This window comes from Pogona vitticeps, chromosome 3 (assembly GCF_051106095.1).
Source record: "Pogona vitticeps strain Pit_001003342236 chromosome 3, PviZW2.1, whole genome shotgun sequence".
Lineage (NCBI taxonomy): Eukaryota > Metazoa > Chordata > Lepidosauria > Squamata > Agamidae > Pogona > Pogona vitticeps.
Window position 1 is genome coordinate 223,064,392 of NC_135785.1, and position 22,220 is coordinate 223,086,611.

General features: G+C 40.8%; 1 protein-coding gene across 2 annotated transcripts; it reads right to left on the reverse strand.

Annotated features, from left to right (window-relative positions):
• Positions 1–4,701: 4,701 nt before the first annotated feature.
• Positions 4,702–21,613, reverse strand: NSUN3 (NOP2/Sun RNA methyltransferase 3). 2 transcript variants are annotated; one of them, XM_020810298.3, is made up of 6 exons: positions 21,152–21,613; positions 18,506–18,615; positions 16,761–17,104; positions 14,371–14,525; positions 11,321–11,442; positions 4,702–4,972 (listed from the first exon to the last, which is right to left on the reverse strand). In XM_020810298.3, the coding sequence occupies exons 1-6, from the start codon at positions 21,596–21,598 to the stop codon at positions 4,711–4,713; spliced, it is 1,440 nt and encodes a 479-aa protein (XP_020665957.3). In that variant the 5' UTR covers positions 21,599–21,613; the 3' UTR covers positions 4,702–4,710. The 2 variants fall into 2 exon arrangements, with proteins under 2 accessions (XP_020665957.3, XP_072850071.2); XM_072993970.2 differs by lacking the exon at positions 21,152–21,613 and adding an exon at positions 20,023–20,662.
• Positions 21,614–22,220: the final 607 nt, after the last annotated feature.

The following is a 22,220-nucleotide window of genomic DNA, read 5'->3' on the forward strand; positions in this document are numbered from 1 at the left end:
GGGAGATTTCTGCCTCACCAGTAGAACCAGCTTTAACTGGTTCTGTTAGTGCACTGTAAGACATCCTGCTCCTGGTGTCAAGTCCATTCCATTGCCAACTGGCAAACAGGATGTCTGAGTATGGAAGAACAAAGGTGATAACACTCTGCACCTTTGCGTGGGAATAAAGTCCCACCAGATTCAGATTTAGACCTTCTTCTAAGCTAATATGATTATTGTTGTTATGTTGTCATGTGCCGTCAAGTCGGAACCAACCTACAGCAACCCTAATAGGCTTTCAAGGTAAATGAGATACTTCAGACATGTTTTTATAAGTTTTGTACCCCCAATGAGTTTCCATAGTTGAGTGGTGACTTGATCCCAGGTCTCCTGAGCCCTAGTCATTCTGTCTACTGCACCACACTTGGTATCATCAATCCTAAGGGATACTTTTTCAAAAGGATTGGTTCCAATTTCTACAAGTAACAGGTTATATTTTACTTTTTACTTATAAGATACTTTCAAAAATTTTGGCTGTATAACAAAGCATAACACACAGTGACATCCTTCTCATCACCATTTAGTGAAGTCATCTTCCATAAGCATAACGTAAAGTCAGTTTACTCTATGAAAGGAATAGTCACTCATTACCTGACAGTTGTAACGTGATTTAGTTGCACCTTCATTATTGGAAAAAGAAACTAATTACAAGCAACATTACTTTTAACAAGTAACTTATTATTATGCTAAATCAGATCATTTGAACACCAAAAACTGTACAATGGTATGATCTTTTATAAGCAAGAGAAGTACTCAGTACATGAGTCAGGCAACGGAATCTTAGGGCTATTCTTTCAGTCTATAGCAGAGGTCTCCAAACTATGGCAGGCGGGCCACATCCAGCCCATTGCCTTCAGCCCGTGTGTGCACAGGGGGGCGTGGGTGTTTGTCCATCTGTCCATGTGTGTGTGGTGCATGCAGGGGAGGGTGCGTGTGTGCGTGCAGGCATGTGTGATGGGGGACATGGGGCATGTGGAGGTGCATGTGTGTGTGTGTGTGTAGCTGCACATACACGTGTGCGCATTTTCCTGTTCCTTCGGCCCTCAAAAATGTTGAAAATATCTGGTGTAGCCCTCATGGTCAAATGTTTGGAGACCTCTGGTCTATAGGAAGCTGTCTTATATCAAATCAGAGTATTGATGCTGTCCACTCTTTCAGGATTTTAGGCAGCAGTCTTTCCCCGCACTACTTGGAGATGCCAGGGACTGAACCTGGAATTTTTTGCATCCTTCTCCTGCATTCTGACAGAAGTGCAAATGGCAAGAAATTACATTAACACATATATTATTTGCACAAAGAGTAAAAAAGAGAAACTGGAAATAAAATAGCTGGGATCTGTTGAACTAACTGCATGAACAGCAGTCCATTGTGCATGCAACTTGATAGTTTCAGAGCTTGTTCAATGAGTTATCCAATACCTCCATGCACAATTAGAAGGACCATTATATCCTTGCTTGTTCTTTGCTCTTCCCCAGTAATTGATCAAATGCTTTCTGACCTGGGAGTCTCATCTTCTAGTTCTAGCTTTGTTTCATTTTTGACTGTTTCATCAAAAAATATTTCTTGGTAATGAAACTTCAGTAGGGGTTTACCATTGCAGTTTGAATGTCATCACCATTGCCTCCTTCACCAGTGTCACCTTCAGCTACCACTGCTGCCCAGTAGCTTCTGCTTCCTTATCACCAATGGGCATCTCATCATAGAGGTTTCATGATAAAGAAAGCTCAATAGTCGTTTGTCATCTGTTACCAAACTGGTTGGATGTATACATCTTTGCAGAGTCTCACTCTTATTAAAACATGCATGTGCACACCACAGGCTGGTTTAACTGGAAACCCTGTCAGGCCAAGGACAAGTATAGGTTTAAAACAGTAGCTGAGAAAAAAAAATAGTTTTGGGTCTCAAGGGGAGCTTCCTCTCAAGAGGAAACAACAGGAAGATAGCTCTAAACAATTTCCATCAAAATTACACAGATAATAGGAATAACTCAGCCAAAGAGTCATCTTGCAGGATAGCCCTACTGTAGAAAGGCCAAATAAATTGCATCACTTTTTTGTTTTTAAGCTAAAAAGAATTTTATAGAGGTCTGGAAAAGCAAGCATCCTAGAATGGCCACCATAACTCTGAGGTAAACTGAGGTAAACAATAATCCTTGCTTACAATCCTGGCTTGCACTAAGACAAATCATGAGATCACACTGAACAAGGCCAGAGGACATGATTCTGGTCATATGCTACTTTCCTTCAACATCCAAATTCAAAATGTTCTCAAAAGGAAACAACATATTATAGTCAGTTTAAAACATCTATGAAATGGAATTCTGGGCATAGGGAGCTTCTCAAAGCCCACTCTTCACTGGAAAACACTCCTAGAAGTGAGCAACAACACTGAACTAAGTTACTAGCAATGTTTGTGTATCATGTTAATTAATAAATTGATTGGTGTTATATATTGGAAGGAATGTTTTATTTGCAGAAGACTGTCAGCCATTCAGTACTGAATGGAAGCAAAAGGATTCTATAGAAAGAATGTGCTTCCAAATGGTGGTGATCTTGTTAGGATAAATGCTGATGAAAATCTTAAAAACTTACCTGATTCTGTAACATTGTTCAAAATCCTATTGTGGTGTTACACCAGAGTTAGTATCATTATGTAAATTGCAGTAGTGAACTGTTGTTAATTAATGAATTGCTGTTCCCATTCTTGGTCATCTACCATGTTGCATGACTGGCAGATAAGGAAAGTGGGTGCCAACTTGCTAATTAGTGGCAATTGTTCAACATGATATACACAATCATACATATGCTGCCCTAAATCCACAATAGGATTTTGGCCTTCCTTTCTTTCTTTCTTTCTTTCTTTCTTTCTTTCTTTCTTTCTTTCTTTCTTTCTTTCTTTCTTTCTTTCTTTCTCTTTCTTTCTTTCTTTCTTTTTTTATTAAATTATATAATTTTGCGATTTTTATATTCTTTTACAATACTTATTAAATGGTTAGCTACATTTAAAACATGAGAAGCACATGAAGGGTTATTTCATAGCCTCATCCTATTTTTCTGCCATAGAACCGGCATCACTTTAGACAAACCATTTATTCACAGTTTTTAATGGCAATTATGGCAGCATTTATATAGAAATACTTTTATAACACTGCATAATGATTACTGCCATTAATCATCCTAGTTTCATTTCAAGCATTTATTTTTGGAGCTGCCAGAAAAGATGTATTCATGTCCCAAAAGCATATGCTAAAGCACCGCAGCTATTGTAACCATCTATTTTCTCACCATATGACAAAGGTACAAGTTGCAACAATATGCAGGTCTTCATATAATTAATGACTTCCATGACCCATAACCCTTTGAAATAAGCAGTAGGGGAAAAGGGACGTGAGGTGGACTGGGGAATGTTTCATGGTTCTCTTTCCTTTCAATGCCCGTACACCCCTGGACATGATACTCACTATTTCTCTCCCACTGATTCTAATGGGAGATACATTATAAAGTCAATCACAAACATGACCCCTGGAACAAGGAAGGATGCTTGGTCTACCATCATGAGCTTGCCAGCCATGGGGGATAAGGCCATGGGTGGGTGGCTGGTTCCCCTGAATCTTAGATTTATTTCATTTCTGTGTACACATACAAATGCTGTGTTGTATTGGTGTTTTAAAGGAAAATGGAAGCCACAAAACCACAAGAGCAGGTCGCTCTTTTGGTAACAGAAATATCATTATAATCCATCAAGTTTAACTGCTGGCTAATGAGTAGCAGAAGTCAGCTGCTGTTTCTAAAGCTAGCTTAAGATGCCTGTGTAGCAGCTTTTCATGGCTAGTGAATCAAGAGGCTGCTAAATACAGAACTTAGAAATGTTGTTAGAATAACATGTTAGCATTACTTTTTTTAGAAAAAACAACTTATTACTTGTGAATTGCAAGTAGCAAATAGCAGCAACTGTAGTCTGTTGCTGGCATGTAGCATTTTAATTATAAAAATCACATCATAATGCAAGAAATCCTGCTAAAATACACATGCACACATGGTAACATCTTGTAGTGTTGCATATAATTAACAATGTTTGGCCTTATTACTTAAAAAAAAAAACACAACAAAAACATGAAGTCTAGTTTCAACATGTTACTTCCAACTGGTGGCTGAATGAGATATATCAATCACCTCCAGAAGAGAGAGGAGATGAAAATGTAATTCAGAGTGACAATATAGCCAGCCACACAGAGATAAATGTGTTGACAGAAATTGTTGTTTCTTTTTGTTAGTGGGGAGCTGTGGTTCCAAGTGATGTTATTTGCTTTGGTAGGAAGGGGAATGCTGTATTATACACACTGCTATTATCTGTCTTGATGTTTGCCTGTTCCCCATGTGAAGCATAAGCCACAGCTTGGAAATTCAAATTTTTGTTGGTCTACAGCTCCCAGAATTCCCCAGCCAGCATGGCTACTTGGGGACAGCTACAAGGACTGTCAAGGTATAACAACCTGTATCCCAGATCCTACCACTATGCCACTGAATAAAAATACAACTTAAAACGCCGTTTGGGCTCTAAAGAGAGCTTATTGGATCTCGATTGTCTAGTTCCTAATTTCGAAAACTAGAAGCCCCGGCAACAATGAGTTGTTAAGAATGATAAACAAGAACTGCACAAGAGTTAAGTGAATCAAATTTTCTTTAATTTAGATATATACATTGGTCCCCATGCTCTCCCCTTTTCTGGAAGTACTAGAAGTTCATGCTGCTGGACACCTGATGCAAGAACAAACTCTTGAGATGCCACATTAGCCAGAGCGCCCATATCCTCTGGCAGAACATCACTGCAGGAGTTGAGGATCTCAGTGATGACATCACTGTTCTCTCCTTTTGAAAGTGTGCATGTGGAGTATACCAAGGATCCTCCAGGACGCAAGGCTTTAATTGCAGACCTGCAAGCAATCATAAAAAATCAAATATGTTGAGCTGGAAACATAAATCACAGAATCATAGAATAATGGAGTTGGAAGGGGCCTATAAGGCCACTGTGTCCAACCCTCTGGCACAATGTGGGAATGCAAGTTAAAGTATATCTGAGAGATGGCTATGTAAGCTTTCATCTGAATGCCTCCAGTGTTGAAGTGCTCATTACTTCCTGAGGTAACTGGTTGCACTGTTGTACTGGTATAACAGTTAGGAAGTTTCTCCTCAAAATACAGAGGTGCCCATTACACAACCTATGAGGGTATGATTTGAAAAACTATTTTAAAGAATTTACTTACCGTATTTTTCACACCATAAGACGCACTTTTTTCCCACAAAACAGGGGGGTTGAAAGTCTGTGCGTCTTATGAAGGTACTTACAATTGAGTTCTCTGTTAACACAGAACCTTGATATTTTTAAATCCTTGTTCTTTAATTATGCCTGCTATACATGCAATGCTGAATGCATACAGTATAAAGTATCATAGCCACATATTCAGAGAAAAAAGAGATTGTCCTTTCTGCAGTGACTTAAATAAAGCTAAATTAATGAAGAATATATATTAAAAACATCTCTTTTGTTACTTTTCATTATAAAGTTGGCTTTCCATACTTGTGGCGTGTTATCCATATACATTGTTTTTAGAGATAACAATGGGTAATAATAGTAATAGTAACAACAATAACAGCAACAATATCAGAAACAACAACAGCAACAACAACAATAATAGGCAGACAATAACTAGCTAAATTCTGTTCTTGAGTAAGCTGGACAAAGCTAAAATTTTTCACTGTATTTAGAAATTAGCCAAGTAATAAAGAGATAATTCAATTCTTTTAGAAACCTCTGATTTATGAATGTGGGATATTGTGCTTCTGTGTCCATCGTTGCCAGCAAGATAAAGGATGCCAAGCTTTACACAGCAAAGGGCAGCCTGAATGTTGAAAACACCAATAGCAGTAGTCAAGATGGTCTACGGCCCTCTTGTGCTCACTAAAGAAGTATCAGGCAGGGGAAAAAAATCCCAGAAGCTGACTCCTTTTTTCATTGGTTAACCACTTCTCACCCAAACACAAAACAGTTGTCGGGGCTATTTTTCAACAAGTATGAAGAAAAGAAAGTCACAGGCTATGATGTTGTCAATGTGTGCCAATGTGTGCCAATGGCATTAGGAAACAGAAAGAAGGACCAAAAAGGGACAAACCATTAGGAAAGAGGGCAGACCTTTGTCCTAAATCTGAAAAATTTAGGATGCAATTCAAACCAGCCATGGTAGCTATGGACTAGCTGACCTGACACAAAGCCAGCTGCAGCTGTGCTGAATCCAATTCCCTCATAGCCTAGGGATGTTGGAAATTATGTAGCACTACCCTGAGCATGGCCTAACTTGTGTCAGCATAGTGGCAGTGAATATGGGCTGAAAAGAGATCGGATCCAGTGTAAATCAGCACCTTTCCTCCCCCCCTACTCCTTTTCTGACTCTTCTGATTTCAGCCAGAAGGGCAGCTGTCAGCAGATCCAGTCATTTTGGAAGATCAGGCACCACAAAGGGTCACGATAGCACAAGAAGCTTCTGCCCATTCCAAACCCAATGGAGATGGCATGTCTTTGAGTCTGGATTTCACTGGCTGGCTGGGATCTGTCAGTAATTAATGATACTCATGTTGGCTAGGCCAGCCTACAAGGTTATAATGTGAGCTGTTTTGAAAAATTTGGGAAAGGGTTATTTAAATTCTAAGTATTCTTGTTATAAAGTTAAGCACGGAAAACAACTCATCAGCCAAAATTCAAAGCATGTTTAAAAATCAGCAGATGGACACAGTGAAGAGGCACCATCCATAACCCAGAAGAACCGGAGAAAATAGATTTAAACTACATATATCAAAAATAACACTCTAAAAAGTGGTGGCGGTGAGGAACAAGGACAATAGGAACAGTAAGTGTCACTTCATGTGCTTGCCAACTTTGAAAAACTCAAGGCATTTTAAATGTCATCCACCCCAACAAACAAACTCTTGTAACGACAAAATGCCCAAAAGCAATTACTTCACACTGAGATAAATTAAACTTTGTGATAGGTTGGCATTTTCGTTTATTGTAAGATCTTGGTGTTTTCTATTCCCTCCCTCTCTCTGAAGCACGCACACACGTACAGAGGTGTAGGTGTAAACAGAGAGAGGCAGACATATAAAGAGGAGGGGAAGTCATATTGGTACAGTAGTTCAAGTTAGAACCCTGCCTTTTCAGCCCACAATTCTGGTGACTCATTACACTCTCTTTGTCCAGTTAGAAGGGCCATCATTAATTATATCACAAATAAATCCATTCTTCACATTAGAAAAAGAAGAGCAAAAATGTAAGGACAAATTACGAGACCTCTGTGCTGTACTTCAACGCTGCCATCTCGTGTTGACACTTAGAAGCTGTTTTCTTAGAATGCCAGACCAACTCTGATCAGCAGGAAACCAATCCTCTCTGAGCCACTCAAGCAGCTGAAATCACATTTGCTTTCATCCCCTCATTTCTTCTCACAAAAGTGATCATAGATTTTGTTTTCCTTTTAAAGATCAACCTGGCCTAACACATCATAGTACTCCCCTTACATTCCTCAGCTGTTGTGGGGGGTTCTTTTCTCTTATACAAAATCAATCTGAAAAGGCCAGGAAATCCCTGTTGCATCCACAAGGCACAATTTATCATACGCCTGTGAAGCAATGCAACATTCTGGCACCAGGAAAACTTAACAGGAACACCACAAAAGTTTCATATCTATTTCCCCTTGCAATACAGAGGGATTTTCCTAGGGCACAAAATAAAGCCGATTTGCAAGTTAAAGGGGAGTTATAACAAGTTATTTAAGGGGGGGGGGGGGCAGAAACCAGATGAATTTACTTAATCTGTGTTCTTTTCCTATGGCTATTATGCAACATACTTCTCATATTGAGGCATTTTAATCTTGCTACTCAGTTTAGAGTAATTAATTACAATAGTCAAACAATTTATCACCAACAAAATTAGGATCCTCTTTTTAAAAGAAACGTTTAGTGGTATCGTTTAATATATCTGCCCAAACTGTCCTGACTATTTGTTCCTGGTGTGTTGTTTTTTATGCTATTTATCAACTTGCTTGTTCTTATCTTTTTTTGTTCATGATTTACTTCTGTTGGTATATAATTTGTATTTACTTTGTTTGTTAATCACATAAAGTAGTGCTTTGCACCAACCAGGATGTATAAAATTAAATAAACAAACAAAATAAAGAAACAAATGAATAAATACATAAATTTTCTTAAGATAGTTCTGATGTGATGGTGACAAAAAAGATTCTTTTACAGCAGGAGCATTAGCAACAGAGAGAGAAAGCGGGAGAGATTTATAGGGAATGAAGTCTGCAGGATTTCACAACAGCTGTGAGGGACTCTATGTGTGGCAAATGAACATGAGTGTGCACATGAGAATGCACAGGTCTAGAGAGAGAAATACCATGGGGGGCACTGCAATATTTTATTACTAGGGTTGAAATCCAGTTAAGGAAACCTGAATGTATTTATGTATTCAACTTATACCCTGTCTTTAACCCAGCACACTCAAGGTAGCATACAAAGCTGCACTTTATTATCATGACAACATGATGAGAGAGGTCGAGCTGAGAATGCATAAGACAGTCAAGTTCTTTGTAACTGTCATTGATTCAAACGAGCCTACTCCAACTGCTGCTTCCTGTGGACCTCCACTAAAAATATTATATTAAGAATTTATTATTTTCTGCTTATTAGTGGTTTGGTTTATTCCGAGGGAGACACAGTAGAAAAATCATATATGACAATGGATTAATCAATCTGTTGCTGTTTTATTTATGAACAAGAAGTAGACCAATGTATTAATGCTCCTAACTATGGCACAGAAGCTGCTGGTTTGCATCTGCTTTTCCTGCACTGCTCATCTTGTTTAGAATGCTTTCATCAAACTGAGTTTTTCCTTCCTTTAGATGACAGGCCAGATCAGATTAAATGTGCTTATGGGACATGCATAATTTTGGTTTGTTTGGATTTTTTTTTCTACCAACAAGATTTTTTGCTGTCAAGAAGGCTCCATTTCAGGATTATAATCTAGAATGATTTATACAGATTTGCAAAAATTTCACTGAATGATGTATGCTTCCTTGAGTCTGGAGTTCAGAAATTGGATTCTACATGTCAAATATTGGGGAAAGAAAACTGAGGGAGGTCAGTGTTTTAAATGTGATTGATTTCTCCAAAGGAAATGGATGACATGATGCATTACTGCAATAAGACACTTATATTTCGGTTATAAATCACAAGCTTCCTTTAGACCTTTTTCTGAGGAACTCATGCAAAAAACACTGCCTGAAAATACAGCAACCTACACTTGCACTCCCATTATGACAGCTTTCCATAAAAAATATAAAAAAACCTCTACTTTTAGGAAAACAAACGATTTTATTTCTCTCTCAATTCATCCTGACAGCTGGGATACTTCTGAGGTGAAACCCAGCACTACATTAAAGAGCTTTAGTATTTGATCAATAGCCATAAAATAATATAGAGCAGGAGAAAATGACGGAGGAAGAGGCAGGAGTAAACTTTCTTAACTTGTTGGTCCCATGTCTCCAATATCCATATTGTATTATATGGATAATTTAAAATTTCTAATCATTTCTCCTTGTCTCTGGACAATGTAATGCAAAGGCAGCAATAAACCAAATGCTTGTAATCCAAAACTATGGAGCTTCCTGAAGACAGACAAAAAATCTCAGTAGATTGTTCAGGTAATTCATTTAACTGCAAGGATTTGGCCAGCAGTGACCAACTGCTTAGCGAAGTTGCAATCCCAGCAGCTTCATTATGGTCATTCCCCTGCTGCAAATATAAGGCAGACTCCATTAAGACATAGAGCCCCATAGAAATAAACAGGAACTGTACAAGGTCAAGGAACAGCCTCAGAGGAAACTGAAATGGAGAAGACATTGGAAGGCAGCAATATCAACCCCAAGCTACTCCATCCATTGGAAAGTACAACTGTGTATGTCACTTAGCCTGTCATGCACCCCTCTCCCCAAACTGGGGCTTTGGAGAACACTGTTCCATCACCAGTGCGGAAGTAAAATTCAGCTGCCAGTTTGGCTTACTTCTGACTGTGGCATGGGAGTGAAGAGAATGGCAGCACTATCTTGTCAAGTTTCTAAGTTTCCAGGCCAAGAAGCATTTTCTATAATTAAAAGGATTGGGCCCAAGCCATCTCAAGGACTATGTGTCCCGTCCAGGTGTTAAGATCATCAGGGGAGGCCTCTCTCACAGTCCTACCACCTTCCCAGGTGCACTGGGAAGGGACATAGGAGAGGGCCTTCTTTGTCACTGAACCCGGATTCTGCAACTCCCTCCAACAGGAGGTCAGGCTGGCCCCATCTTTGCTGTCCTTCCACAAACAGACAAAGACTTTTCTCTTCAGGCAAGAGAGGTTTTTAAAGGGGCTGTTGTGACTTGTTGCTTTTTTTTAAAAATTACTTATTTATTTATTTATTTATTTGGTTGGTTGGTTGGTTGTTGTGGGTTTTTCGTGCTCTTTGGCCATGTTCTGAAGGTTGTTCTTCCTAATGTTTCGCCAGTCTCTGTGGCCGACATCTTCAGAGGACAGCACTCTGCACGTTATTTATTTATTTGAGAAAAACAATAAGAACAATACTAATAAAGTTAAAGACTTGTTGCTTTTAAATGTATTTTTGTATTGGTTTTATTTACCGTTTTTAGTGTGGTATTTGTTTTATTCTTTTTCAGTATATGTATACTTGCAGTTTTTAGCTTTTAAACACTGTTTTTAATGATGTAAGCTGTCTTGGGTCTTTTTAAGGGAGAGCTGGGGTAAAAATATTTTAAATTATAATAAATAAAACAATTGCAAAGGTGTACTTTTTATTGCACATTATTTTGAAAGGAGTTTTTAAAAGGCTCCAGAAAATGAAGCATGCTTTTATCCAAGTGCATTAAAAGGAAAGTGCAAAACTTCCCCAGCTTTCTGTTCCCCCATTCTCCCGCTCCTGTGAATGTCCTAGTTACAAGCCCATTGCTCAGCATGAGGAGCAAAATGGCCTTCTCTTTGCAACATGGCAGTTATCAGGAGAAGGCAGTTTAGCTCTGCGACTTTTTAGGTGACATCTGGCTCAGTGTGAGTGCATATGGAGAGAAGAATATGCGGGTCAGGTGGATGCAGAGCCTCGGAATATGATTTAGCACATCCTTCAGTTCCGGACTAAGTATCACTGAATTTCAGACAGTTTTTTTTCTTTCTCACATCTTACCTTAGCAGCTGTAACTGTACAGCTGATAATGCCTTCCTTTGTGCTAACTGCAGGGTTGCCTGCTGGATATCCGAAGAGAATAACCAACTTCTATCATTTGAGCAAGGAGCATCGACTAGGACCTGAATGGCCAATAATAAAAATAAAATGAACACAGGATCCACATACGTATGACCAGAAAAACTTTCAGAAATAACAGAAAGACATAATAACCATAATGATAATATAAAATACAACTGGACAGCTTGGACAGCTGGCTTGGTAGATGTTTTGGACTAACCCTCCACCCCCCAATTTTGACCATCAACAATGTCAGCTCAGACTTGCAAGAGATAGTCCAAAACTTCTAAAGGGCACAAGGGCCTATCCTCCAGATATAAAAGAATGGCATTTGTCTTTAAATCTGATCTTTTATTGCACTTTATTGTCTAAATATGTATTCTATTTCAGCTGCAAAGTGTCACTAAATTTGTTTAACAAATATTTAGGAAAGTGTAAAATAACTTTAAAATGTTTCTTGCTCTTCCATCATCTGTTCCTGAGGAAAGGGCCTAGCAGACCAGTAGAGCACATTATTTGCAACCAGGATGACCAGGCGTGATGCCTGATTATATTAAATTTGTATTGTTTATATTGTGATAGCAAGTGAATTGCTTGACATGCATAAGTTTGGCAAGTTTGTGATGGGAGGGGGTGACTGAATATTAGTAAGAATGGTCTTGATTCGCTGAGAAACTAGATAAGGAGAGGGAGGGTGTGTGTAAAACAGTGACTAAAGTCCTGTTGCACAGCACAATATGTCATACTAGAGTAGGCCTATTTGAACTGATGGAACTTATAAAGGAGTCCTCTTCTGGTCAAAAATAGTCTAGTGATCTTAACATTTTAATTTGCTTTTAATTTTATATTTCATATATGTCCATAATTTTAAATTGTACTGTGCTCTGATACGAATTATGCAAGCAAACAAGCTATGTGGAGGGTGTTATAAAGGCCTGAGTGAAGGGATGAATATACTGTACACTTAGGGCAACTAGAGGTTGGGGGCAGCGAAAGAGGGAGACAGGAAATAAGTGAAGATGATTAAAGAAAACACATTTGCTCCCATAGTTTCTTTATAGAGACCATTACCTAAATAGACAAGTGACAGGACAAAGGGAATTTCGACAGTGGTGTTGGAAGAAGGGCACTGGGTTCCTTCCCATTTACAGGTAAGGCTTAGAAATCCTGTGAGGCCAGTGGCAGCAGGAGTGATACAGGGGTGGAGAAGGGTGAACTCCCCCACAAGTATTTATCCTAGAATTCCCATTAGCCTTAGTCAGATTAGCCAATGTTAAGGAATTATGGGAGCTTGGGGGCCACAAGTTGCTCACATCTGGTGTAAAGAATACCAAACTTGATGTATAAACATCTTGACTTTGTGTGACCCCATTAAAATAATAATGAAGCATGGCTTTTATATCTTATATATCCAGACATTTCTAATCCTCAACACACTTGCTAATTCAACAAAGATTTCTAGACTTCCATTATTTCCACAATGTTTCACATGTCATAAAGGAATTAAGGTTGAGTACATAAATCCCTTAGTACTCAACCTTAATTCCTCACTTACTGGCCACAGTCCTCTTGCATAGCAACATAAATGGCACATTAGTCAACAACAGTTGCACACAGAGATATACAACTCAGCATGCCACTGATAACGTTTACTGTGATTTCTTAACATAGACTAATTCATTTCTAAAGGTTACGCTGTTTATGCTATGTACGCCAGTGCAACTAGGTAACAGGATTTGGGCCGCTGTCTTTTCAATGGAATTTCTACAAAATGTGTATTTTTTTTCCATTCTGTTTTCATAGTGTAACACAAAGAGCTGAGAATCTTTCTGAAGCCCCCCAGATTTTATGGGGGACTGGGCTAGCCCTACTCTTAGGCAGCAAGAAGTGGTTGACTCAGCTGCTGAAGCACCAGCAATGGCAAATTCATCCATCCCTTTGCCCTAGAAGGGCCTCTGAAGTGCGGTCACTGCTTTGCACGATACTCCAGAGCTAGCTAATTCCAAGTGCCCTGTTTCTTTTTGCCAGAAAACGGACCTGTCAGAAAATTGACCTAGAAAATTGTCTGTACAGCAGCATAGGCAGTTTTTCAGGTTATTGCTCACAATGCTTGACCGTAAGAAACAGCCAGATGGCTACTTCTACTTCTCTTGGGTGGATGACGCATGAGGGGGGAAGCACTGCCACACAGTGAGATGGGTGTTCTATTTCCTGTCCCACGTGGTGAGAAACCTGTCTTATCCCTAGCCCACTCCACCTTCACCCCTGTGAGAGGATGAGAGTTGTTTGACAGCAATGCTCTCTGGAAATTACATTCACAGACTCAGTTTCGTCAAGAAGAGGTTGGAGAGGGAGGGACCTGTAAACCAAGTCCTAAGGGGAACAGCTGAAAGAGCTAAGTATGCTTAGTCTGAGGTAGAAAAAACTGAAAACATGATAAGCATCTTCAAACATTTGAAAATATATCACAAAGAATGTGGAGCATACCTGTTCTCTATTGTAGCAGAGGACAGGACTAGACATAAAGAGTAAACATTTTTAGAAAGAAGATTTGGGCAAAACATATACAGTAGAACAAATTTCCTAATGCCAAGAACACCGGAGAAGTAGAACCACCACCTCAACAAAGAGATGGTGGTCTCTCTTTCACTTGAGATATCTAAGCACAGGCGCAATAGCTATCCATCAGGAAGGCTGTATTTATATCCTGCACTGTAAATCCTGCATTGAACAGTTTGTTGTGGCAGATAACCTTCAAGGTACTGTCCAGTCTTAAGATTCACTAATCCTAGCAGAATCCATGGTAAACTTCCAGAACGAAAGATGACAGCCTAGTTAATGAATAACTTATTTTGCATACTCTTCTTTACTAAAGGATTTATAGAGCAAAATAACAACTTTTGCTAAGAGCTGTGATGAATTTGAGTCAAAAGAGTATGGAAGAATAATAATGCAAAGTCCCACAAGCAGATCAGCAATTACAAAGATACCTTGTCAAACGTTTCGGGCTTCAGATCTCCCATTTCTCTTCCATCCAACTGAGAAAGGGTAACAATATGCATCAAAGATTCTGGGATGAAGGATTCTAGCGTTTCCCTCAACCATTGTGCTCTCAGATGGTCATACTCATTGGAGTGTAGAAGCCCTAAACAAAAATGATATGAGCTAATTTAGTTCATTCAGTTAACTTGCCAAACATACACAGGGTTTCTCAGAGTGGTCACCAAATCAAACATTAAAAAGTTCCCTGAAATCAGAAAACATGTAGAAGTATGTCAAGAATGAGAGCCAATTCATACCTCCTTGTCAGAGCAGAGCTTTGAAAAACTACCTTCTTTGGGATGATAATTCCATGAATTCCTCCAGGCAGCCAAGCAAGTATCCTTGCTGGCTGAGCCATTTAAGAAATTGCATTCCCCTTTCCCTTGCCCAGAAGGTAACATTTTCCAATTCTGGTTGCGGTATACAGCAGGGCATGATCAAGTGATCAACTGAAATTCCCTGCAGCAGCCAGACTGCTTGCCACTTCTCTACAAAATGAGTGAAAACAATTCACTGGCCTGTGATCTAATGCAAAAGGATGAGGAGTCCATGGTCAAATTGCAGCATTGCAGTTAAAACTCTGCTCACCACCTGTGTTCGATCCCAGCAGATTCAGGAAGCCAGCTCAAGACTGACTCAAGCTTCCATCCATTCAAGGCCAGTAAACTGGGGGGGGGGGGGGGGCAATGTGCAGCCTGCATAAATAAATTGTAAACTGCCCATGGAGTGCTTTAAATGCTATGGGGTGTTCTACAGAGGCAGAACACTTTGCTTTTTTGAACACATACATTCCAAGTTAAAAAAGCACGTAATATATTAATGGCAGTAGGGAGCAACTGCATTACTTTCCAGCCGTATGCACTGAAAAATACATTGATTTTGTGCCAGCGCCAAACACATTCCAAAAGGGTTTTCCTTCCAAAAGCTCAAGAAGATAAGCAAAGGTTAACATATAACCTTCTATGAGGTTCCCTCTGAAACTCTTACCACTCACCACTGTGTTTATTTCTGTTACATCCAGAAATAAGTTTTCATGATAAACACAGGTTTGAAGTACCAGCCAGAGTTAACAGACCAGTGAGAAGACTTTCAGGGAAAGAGCAGAAGACAGGGCAACACAGAACTACACTGTCCCTGGCAAAAAATGTGATGCAGAAAAACACTCACGCCAAAGGGTGCTTGGGAGAAAGTGTATCAGGGCATCATCAGAAATGGCTGAAGAGACCAGGGCTAAGAAACCTCAGAGAGTTGGAGGACTATTTTTGAAATATGCCAGGAGTCTGAGGGCTGCATTCTGAAGGGGCCAGAGTTGAAGGTTGAAGGGTATTTATGGCCAAAGAGGCTACTAAAAAAAACAAAAAACAAAAATAAAATAAAGCAAAACAACAAAAACAGCTTTAAAATATTTTGATGCAGTGGTTACATACTATAAAGGTACCCAGGAATGAGTTTTTGTTAAATGAAAAACTGGTTTAACTTAAAAACGGGGGTTGAGCTGAACCCTCTGAACACCTTCTAGTGCCCATTTTTTTAAACTAATGAGGTGCCCTAGGGATGCTGGGTGGCCCTCAACCTGTGACAAAATTACTTCCACATACCTCAGAAGTCACAAGGGGAGCAAAAAAAAATTAATTTGGGGAATATAGATTCTGACAGGACCCAGTGGGTGCTGGAGGGGCACAAAAATGGCCCTGGGTGTTGCATATGGCTCACAATTCATGTTACCCCATCCCTGCTTTAGACATGACTACATGTCAGCAAATCCAGGAGGATCACTATATATAGTGCTAAATAATCTTTCCCCTAAGCTTCTAGTGAGCCTTAGAGAGAGGTCTGGCATTGATGAAATACCCCCACTGCATTTTCTCAAACTTTAATGGGAACCACTGCATCACTGAAACACATCTATTCCCACTACTGATAATCTAATCTTCTTAAAATCTTGAAATATAGCCTTTGCTTTTCATGTATCTGCACCTCATGAGCACTTGTGATTTCTTTGTTTCCCTCTTGAGCTGACCTAGCAAAATTAGAGTATCAGAGCATCACTGAGATGATACGGGAAATGGCAGAGGACTGGAGAACGTTTGTTTTTTTTCACATCCCTTCATCTAATGCACAGAAAAATTGGTGCTGGGCAGCCAAGCTATAATATGCAGATTGCATCAGAGATAGAAATTAGTTCCTAATGTGCTGGCTCTTGACTGCAATAGGGAAAAGGGATGCCACAAGAGTTTTCTTAATGAATGCCTCTAAATTACTCATTTAATGGGTTATTTGAGCAACCAAGCAGCCAATTTGTGTGTGTTCTAATTGGTTTTAGAGTACAGTGGTTTACCTGGCCAGGCACAGTGAAGTGTTGCTATCGATTTACCCCCTGGAGCAGCACACAAATCCAGAACCTTCTCTCCATTCTTGATTTCCAGGGCCAGCACTGCCAGCAATGATGCCACGTTGAGTAGGTAATATTCTTTCAATTTACCAGCTCTGTATCTCTGAGCAGGGAATCTACCAGGAGTGCTACTGATGTAACACTTGAATGATTGGTGAAAACAGGATGAGGTTTCTGGGAAGAGGAGGTGATAGCCTTTCAAACGCAAATCATTCTCCACTTTAGAAGAAAAACTGAATTTATTAAGGAGGACACCATATTGCCAGCACTGTGGTGCTGTAAGCACTTTCCTGGAGAACAGCAAAGAAATATACAGGTTATTATTGCCTTTATTTAAGCAGAAGTGTACAGTAACATTCAAGAAGTACAGGAGCATAAATGAAAATAGAAGGAAAAGAATTTTTGTCTAGAGTGATGCAGAGAAGATCTCTGCCAAAATGGTGACCCACAGTTAACTCCTCAATTCAATTATATGAAAAAAAAATCTTGTCACTATTTGTCTTGATACATTGAGTTTGCATTGTTCTGCTTAAAACAGAACAACACAGCTGCACATCCACTGTATTCTGGAATGAATCAATATAACGGGGGAATAGCATCCTGAATCAAATCTAGAAACTTGCTTAAAATCCTGCCTTTCCCCCCTTTCCTTTTTTCTTTTTTGGTTGTCTCTCAACTTATTTTTTATTATGACCTTACAAGAAATTGGGTCAGTGTGGTGTAGTAGTTACATCACTGTACTTTGCTTTGAATAATCTTCCTCACTGTATAATGATGGATTTCCAAATTGTTTGGAAATGGCCTTTTAACCCTTCCCAGATTGATGGGCAGCAACAATTGTTTCTCTACGCTCACTACGTATGTGTTTTCTCCTAAGCACTGTTTTAACACATGCCTGAATGCTCCAGACCAGCAAACTGCTAAAACTTCAGCTTTTATACAGGTGGTCACACTTGCTGATAATCAATTACTCAAGGGCATTTGATTAGCAGCACTTGGCTGCTACGTAGCCTCATAATTCTATTGAAGCAGTAAGGGTGTACTTAGTTTTTTGCACATAGCTTCTCCATTTTGGCTTTATTTTTGTAAAATAAATCATGACACGGCGTAATATATATAAAACCATAGAATTAAAAAAGTGTGTACTTTTTTCCCCACGACTATATGTTAGTCTAGCTGTGACTGCTACTACAACCAGCAGCAAATTTGTTCCACTCCCTCCCAATACTAGCTTTGCCTCTCTAACTTCACTAAGTTTGGGTCCTGGACTCTATGGGAATAAGATATTGTTGACGTGGCAACAATACGTGAGGGTTAAGTGCACAAGAAATTATATTTCCAGTCAAGAATAATTTGGACAACAATTGACAGCCAGCATAACAACTTTCTGGAAGTTTGTTGGGCTTTCCTGGAATTGTAGTAAAAAAAAAAAGTAACTTTCCCAAGCCAACTTTCCAGTTCTGGAGCTCTGAATAGAGGTTCCAGGATCAATCCCAAGAAGGTTGAAGTTTCAATCTCTGTTTTACATAGTAATTAAGTTCTCTTTTATCTGGCCTTCCTTTTTCATATGGGGGAGGAAAGACACATAAATCATGTTCAAAAGTTTCCAATTTGTCTGCATTATGCAGAACTCTTCCTGTTAAAATACACTGGACCAATGGAAGGGAATAGAAAAGAAATCACAAATTGACCTGACTGAGTTCCACGCTTCTCCCAGCTCCTTGGAGTACTGTTTCTCAAAATGATCAAGAACAATTTGGCATATCTGCTTTTGATGAACAGTTTCTGATTTTGTTTCCAGCTTGGAGAGAAGATGAAAAATGAACAAGAAAAACAATTAGCAAAATGCGGGTACTTGGTTATACCTTAAGCATAAACAGTGCAATTAAAATGTTCTCAGAAAATAAGTGTCTAGATTTGAGTGACTTCTTGAGAGGCTGGAACAAAAGGTGTATGAAGACAATGTCTTCCATATCAATGCACTGTATTGTACTGTATAATTTGGTCAAGTAGCACCTCCTACAGCAATCTCCCAATAAGAGCGTGCAAAAACAAATTTCTCAGTTCATCATTACCAGTTGTTAGCTGGGGGGTTTGGAGAGTTGTAGTCCAAGCTATATAATCAATATTACTTTCCTGCAAAAGACTGGTCTCAGGTTTCTTGAATTACCTGTGAAATTATGGTTTTGATCTAATGTAGCCTGATATAACAATTGGAGAGTGTTTCTCTGGAAAACCCATGTTCCAAGTACTGTATCTAGATCACAGCTCCTGCCACCTTCACTCCCATTGTCCATGCAGTAATGTGATATTTTGTGTGTGGAAATATCTGTGTATTGACTTTTTTATGGAGGCTTTCCAAGGCCCTTGCACAGTGACCAATATTAATCCATTATGTATAAGGCTGCAGAACCAGGACACTGGGTGCAGCGTCAAGAAACCAAGTCCTAGGAGAAAGTCCTAGAAATAGTCATTTAGCCGTGAAAATGATAGCTGACTTGCAGTATCTGTAATAACTCAAAGTAACAAGGAATATATGAATCAGACAAATGGCAGGGATGCAGTGAGCTAACTTATTTTTCAAACCCTTGTAAAAAAAAAAACTTGTTTAAGCCTGTCACTGAAAATTCAAACCTTGGACTGCTTCCTGAGAAATTCCAGGGAAAAAAGGATGCATTTATTACATTTTACTCTGCCAATTAATCATCATCATCATCATGTGCTATCAAGTCAGCTCTGACTTTTAGCAACCCTTTCCAGGTTTTTTTTAAATACCGTAGAGAGGACTTAGAAGTGTTTATCATTTGCTTCTTCTTAGAGGCCTCTGACTCTGCAGGCAGATACCTAACTCAGCGAGTTATCCAACCAGCTACTTTGCCAATTATCTATACATAATATTCTTTTTTCACTATTTATAATGCAATTTTATATGTAACTCCTCAGAAGTAAGTCTCACTGAGTTGAATGGGCCTGCTCCTAATTAAGGCAGGGAAAAAAAGAGGAATAGTCACATTAATTTGAGCACTATCCCCCCTCCCCTCAGTTTTCTTGACCTAGGAAGTTTCTTCTGGATTCAATTTCATGTAAAGAAAAATACTGTATAAAATAATGTACGTAAACATAAAGACAATGTGACAGGTATTTCGGGATTTGAACTCTTTTGCCCAGCGGCAGCTGGCACATTAGGGCAAATAAGGCACCACCTCACCTGAGTCAGGCTACTCTGAGCCAGTCCACTTCTGCTTTTCACCCTAAGTATCAGTGCCATGATCAGCCTCTTTGTGTTTCCTTTAGCACAAAGTGTTTGGGGGGTGGTACGAACACTCAGGGTAGTGGGTTCGCACCCTTTCAGCACTACATTTTTACAGCCTCTAAATTTCGGCGGATTGTGTCACAGCTTTGATAGGAAGCGAGATGGGGCCCTATCTTTATCACTAACTCTCATCCTCATCATATTCTATGAATGTGAAGGAGGCAGAGAAGGGGTAGGGTAGGAAGAAAATGAATGTTAAGTGGTTAAATGTTTTCTGCCCTTGTTCTACCAGTTACAACCGTCTGGCTCAGCCCAGGGGAGGAGGGGTGCTGTTATGGCCCTAGCCCAACAACCCTATACTGTACCTTTATAACTGGAGGATCAGCTCTATTACTTGGGGATATATTTTTTTGCCAGCCAGAGACAGCTGTAATTATAGGAGTGGGAAGAGGGAGGGAAAAACCCCTTTCCTGTTGTGAGTGTTAGAAAGTATGTGGAAGAGAAAGAGTGTCCAGGCTTGACCGGGGGGGGGGGCATTGCGTGCCAGAACTGAGGAGAGCGGCTGCGGAGTCGGAAACAAGAGAAAGAAAGAAAAAAAAGAGAGAGAACAAGAAAGAGCGCGGCAGCTCGGGGAGTCCGTGCGAGCGCCAAAGAGCCTGAGGATGCGTGTCAGGCTGCACGCGAGGGAGCAAGGACGGGTGCGCGCATATTGGCACAGGTACAGGCACGCACGAGCATGTGCGAGAGAGGCACCGAAAGGGCGGCCAGGCTCCCGGTCCTTCGCTGCTGGTCATTTAATGGGCCTCCCTCTCTTTCCCTCCGGGAAGGGGCACGGGTCCGGCGAAAACGAACCCGTGGGCCTGTATGTGCAAAAAAAGGGCGGGCGGGATCAAAATTGTAGGGGTTTTGGACTACAACTCCCAGCATGGCCAGAAGATTGCGGCGACGCAAGACATTAGCGAAAAAATCTGGCAGCGTGCTGGTCTCTTGCCTGCCATTCCCGTCGGAGGAAGAGCCTCCTGGTTACGAAAGAAGGCCGTCTCCGCTACAGCCCCGCGCAGCAACCCCGCCGGTGCGCGCTCACCTGCTTCTGAGGCGAAGAAGAAGAGTGGGTCCTTCTCCGGCAACAAGAGGCGGCGGCCTCCCGGGGCTCTCCTCGGAGAAGCCGACCCACCTGGAGGAGGCAGGGCAAGGCCCGTTTAGATAGGCCGCGGGGGCAGGCCATTGGGAGCCGAAGTGGCGGATCAATGGGGCCGACGTTGAGGAGGAGGAGGTGGCGGCGGTGGGAGAGGAATAGCCACAAATGAGCACCGCGCAAATAAGCAGTTGGGAAACTTGTGTAAAACTTCTTAGGGCTTAAAATTCGGCATTGTGCCGGCTCAAAGGGCAGCTGGCACACAACAGGAAGTTCTTTTCGACTACGTCTCCCATGGATCCTCGAGTCAGCGAGGCTGCTGCTCCTGCTAGCTGTGGAATTATGGGAACTGTAGTCTAAGCGCATTTTCCCACCGTCTGCGCTGCAGGGCGTCATTTTTGACAGAAGCCGAAGTGGCCAGCCTGGCCCTTGACTTTGAAGAGCCGTTGGGGCCAAGGCTGTTCCCTCATCATGTCGCCTCCCGTTTGTTTTCCTCTCCCCCCCCCTTTCCTTTCATTGTGATGACAAAGTGTGTGTGTTTGCGTTTGGGTAGATCAGAGAAATACGGGTGAGGGTTCGGGGCAGGTAGGCTTAACAAAAAACACACCCCTCCAAATTTACCCCTTGTTCTCTCTCTCTCTCTCTCTCTCTCTCTCTCTCTCTCTCTCTCTCTCTCTCACACACACACACACACACACACACACACACACACACACACACACGGGTGCTTGGGCAGGCGGGTGCTCGCGTGCATGCACAAACAGCGCCGCGGTGCTCTGGGTGCCGCATGCGCAAAGGGGTGGGGGAGCCTGGCACAAAGCAGCTGTGCGGTGGTGAGTGCATGCGGAGGGGGGGCAGGAGGTTGGGGACTTTTGCCATAGACCATCTTGACTGGTGCCATTGGTGTTGTCAACATTCAGGCTGCCCTTTGCTATGGAAGGCTTGACATCCTTTTTCCTGCTGGCAACGCACGCATGATATTGGGCCATTTCTTGGCTTTTTGAATCGTGAATACAGA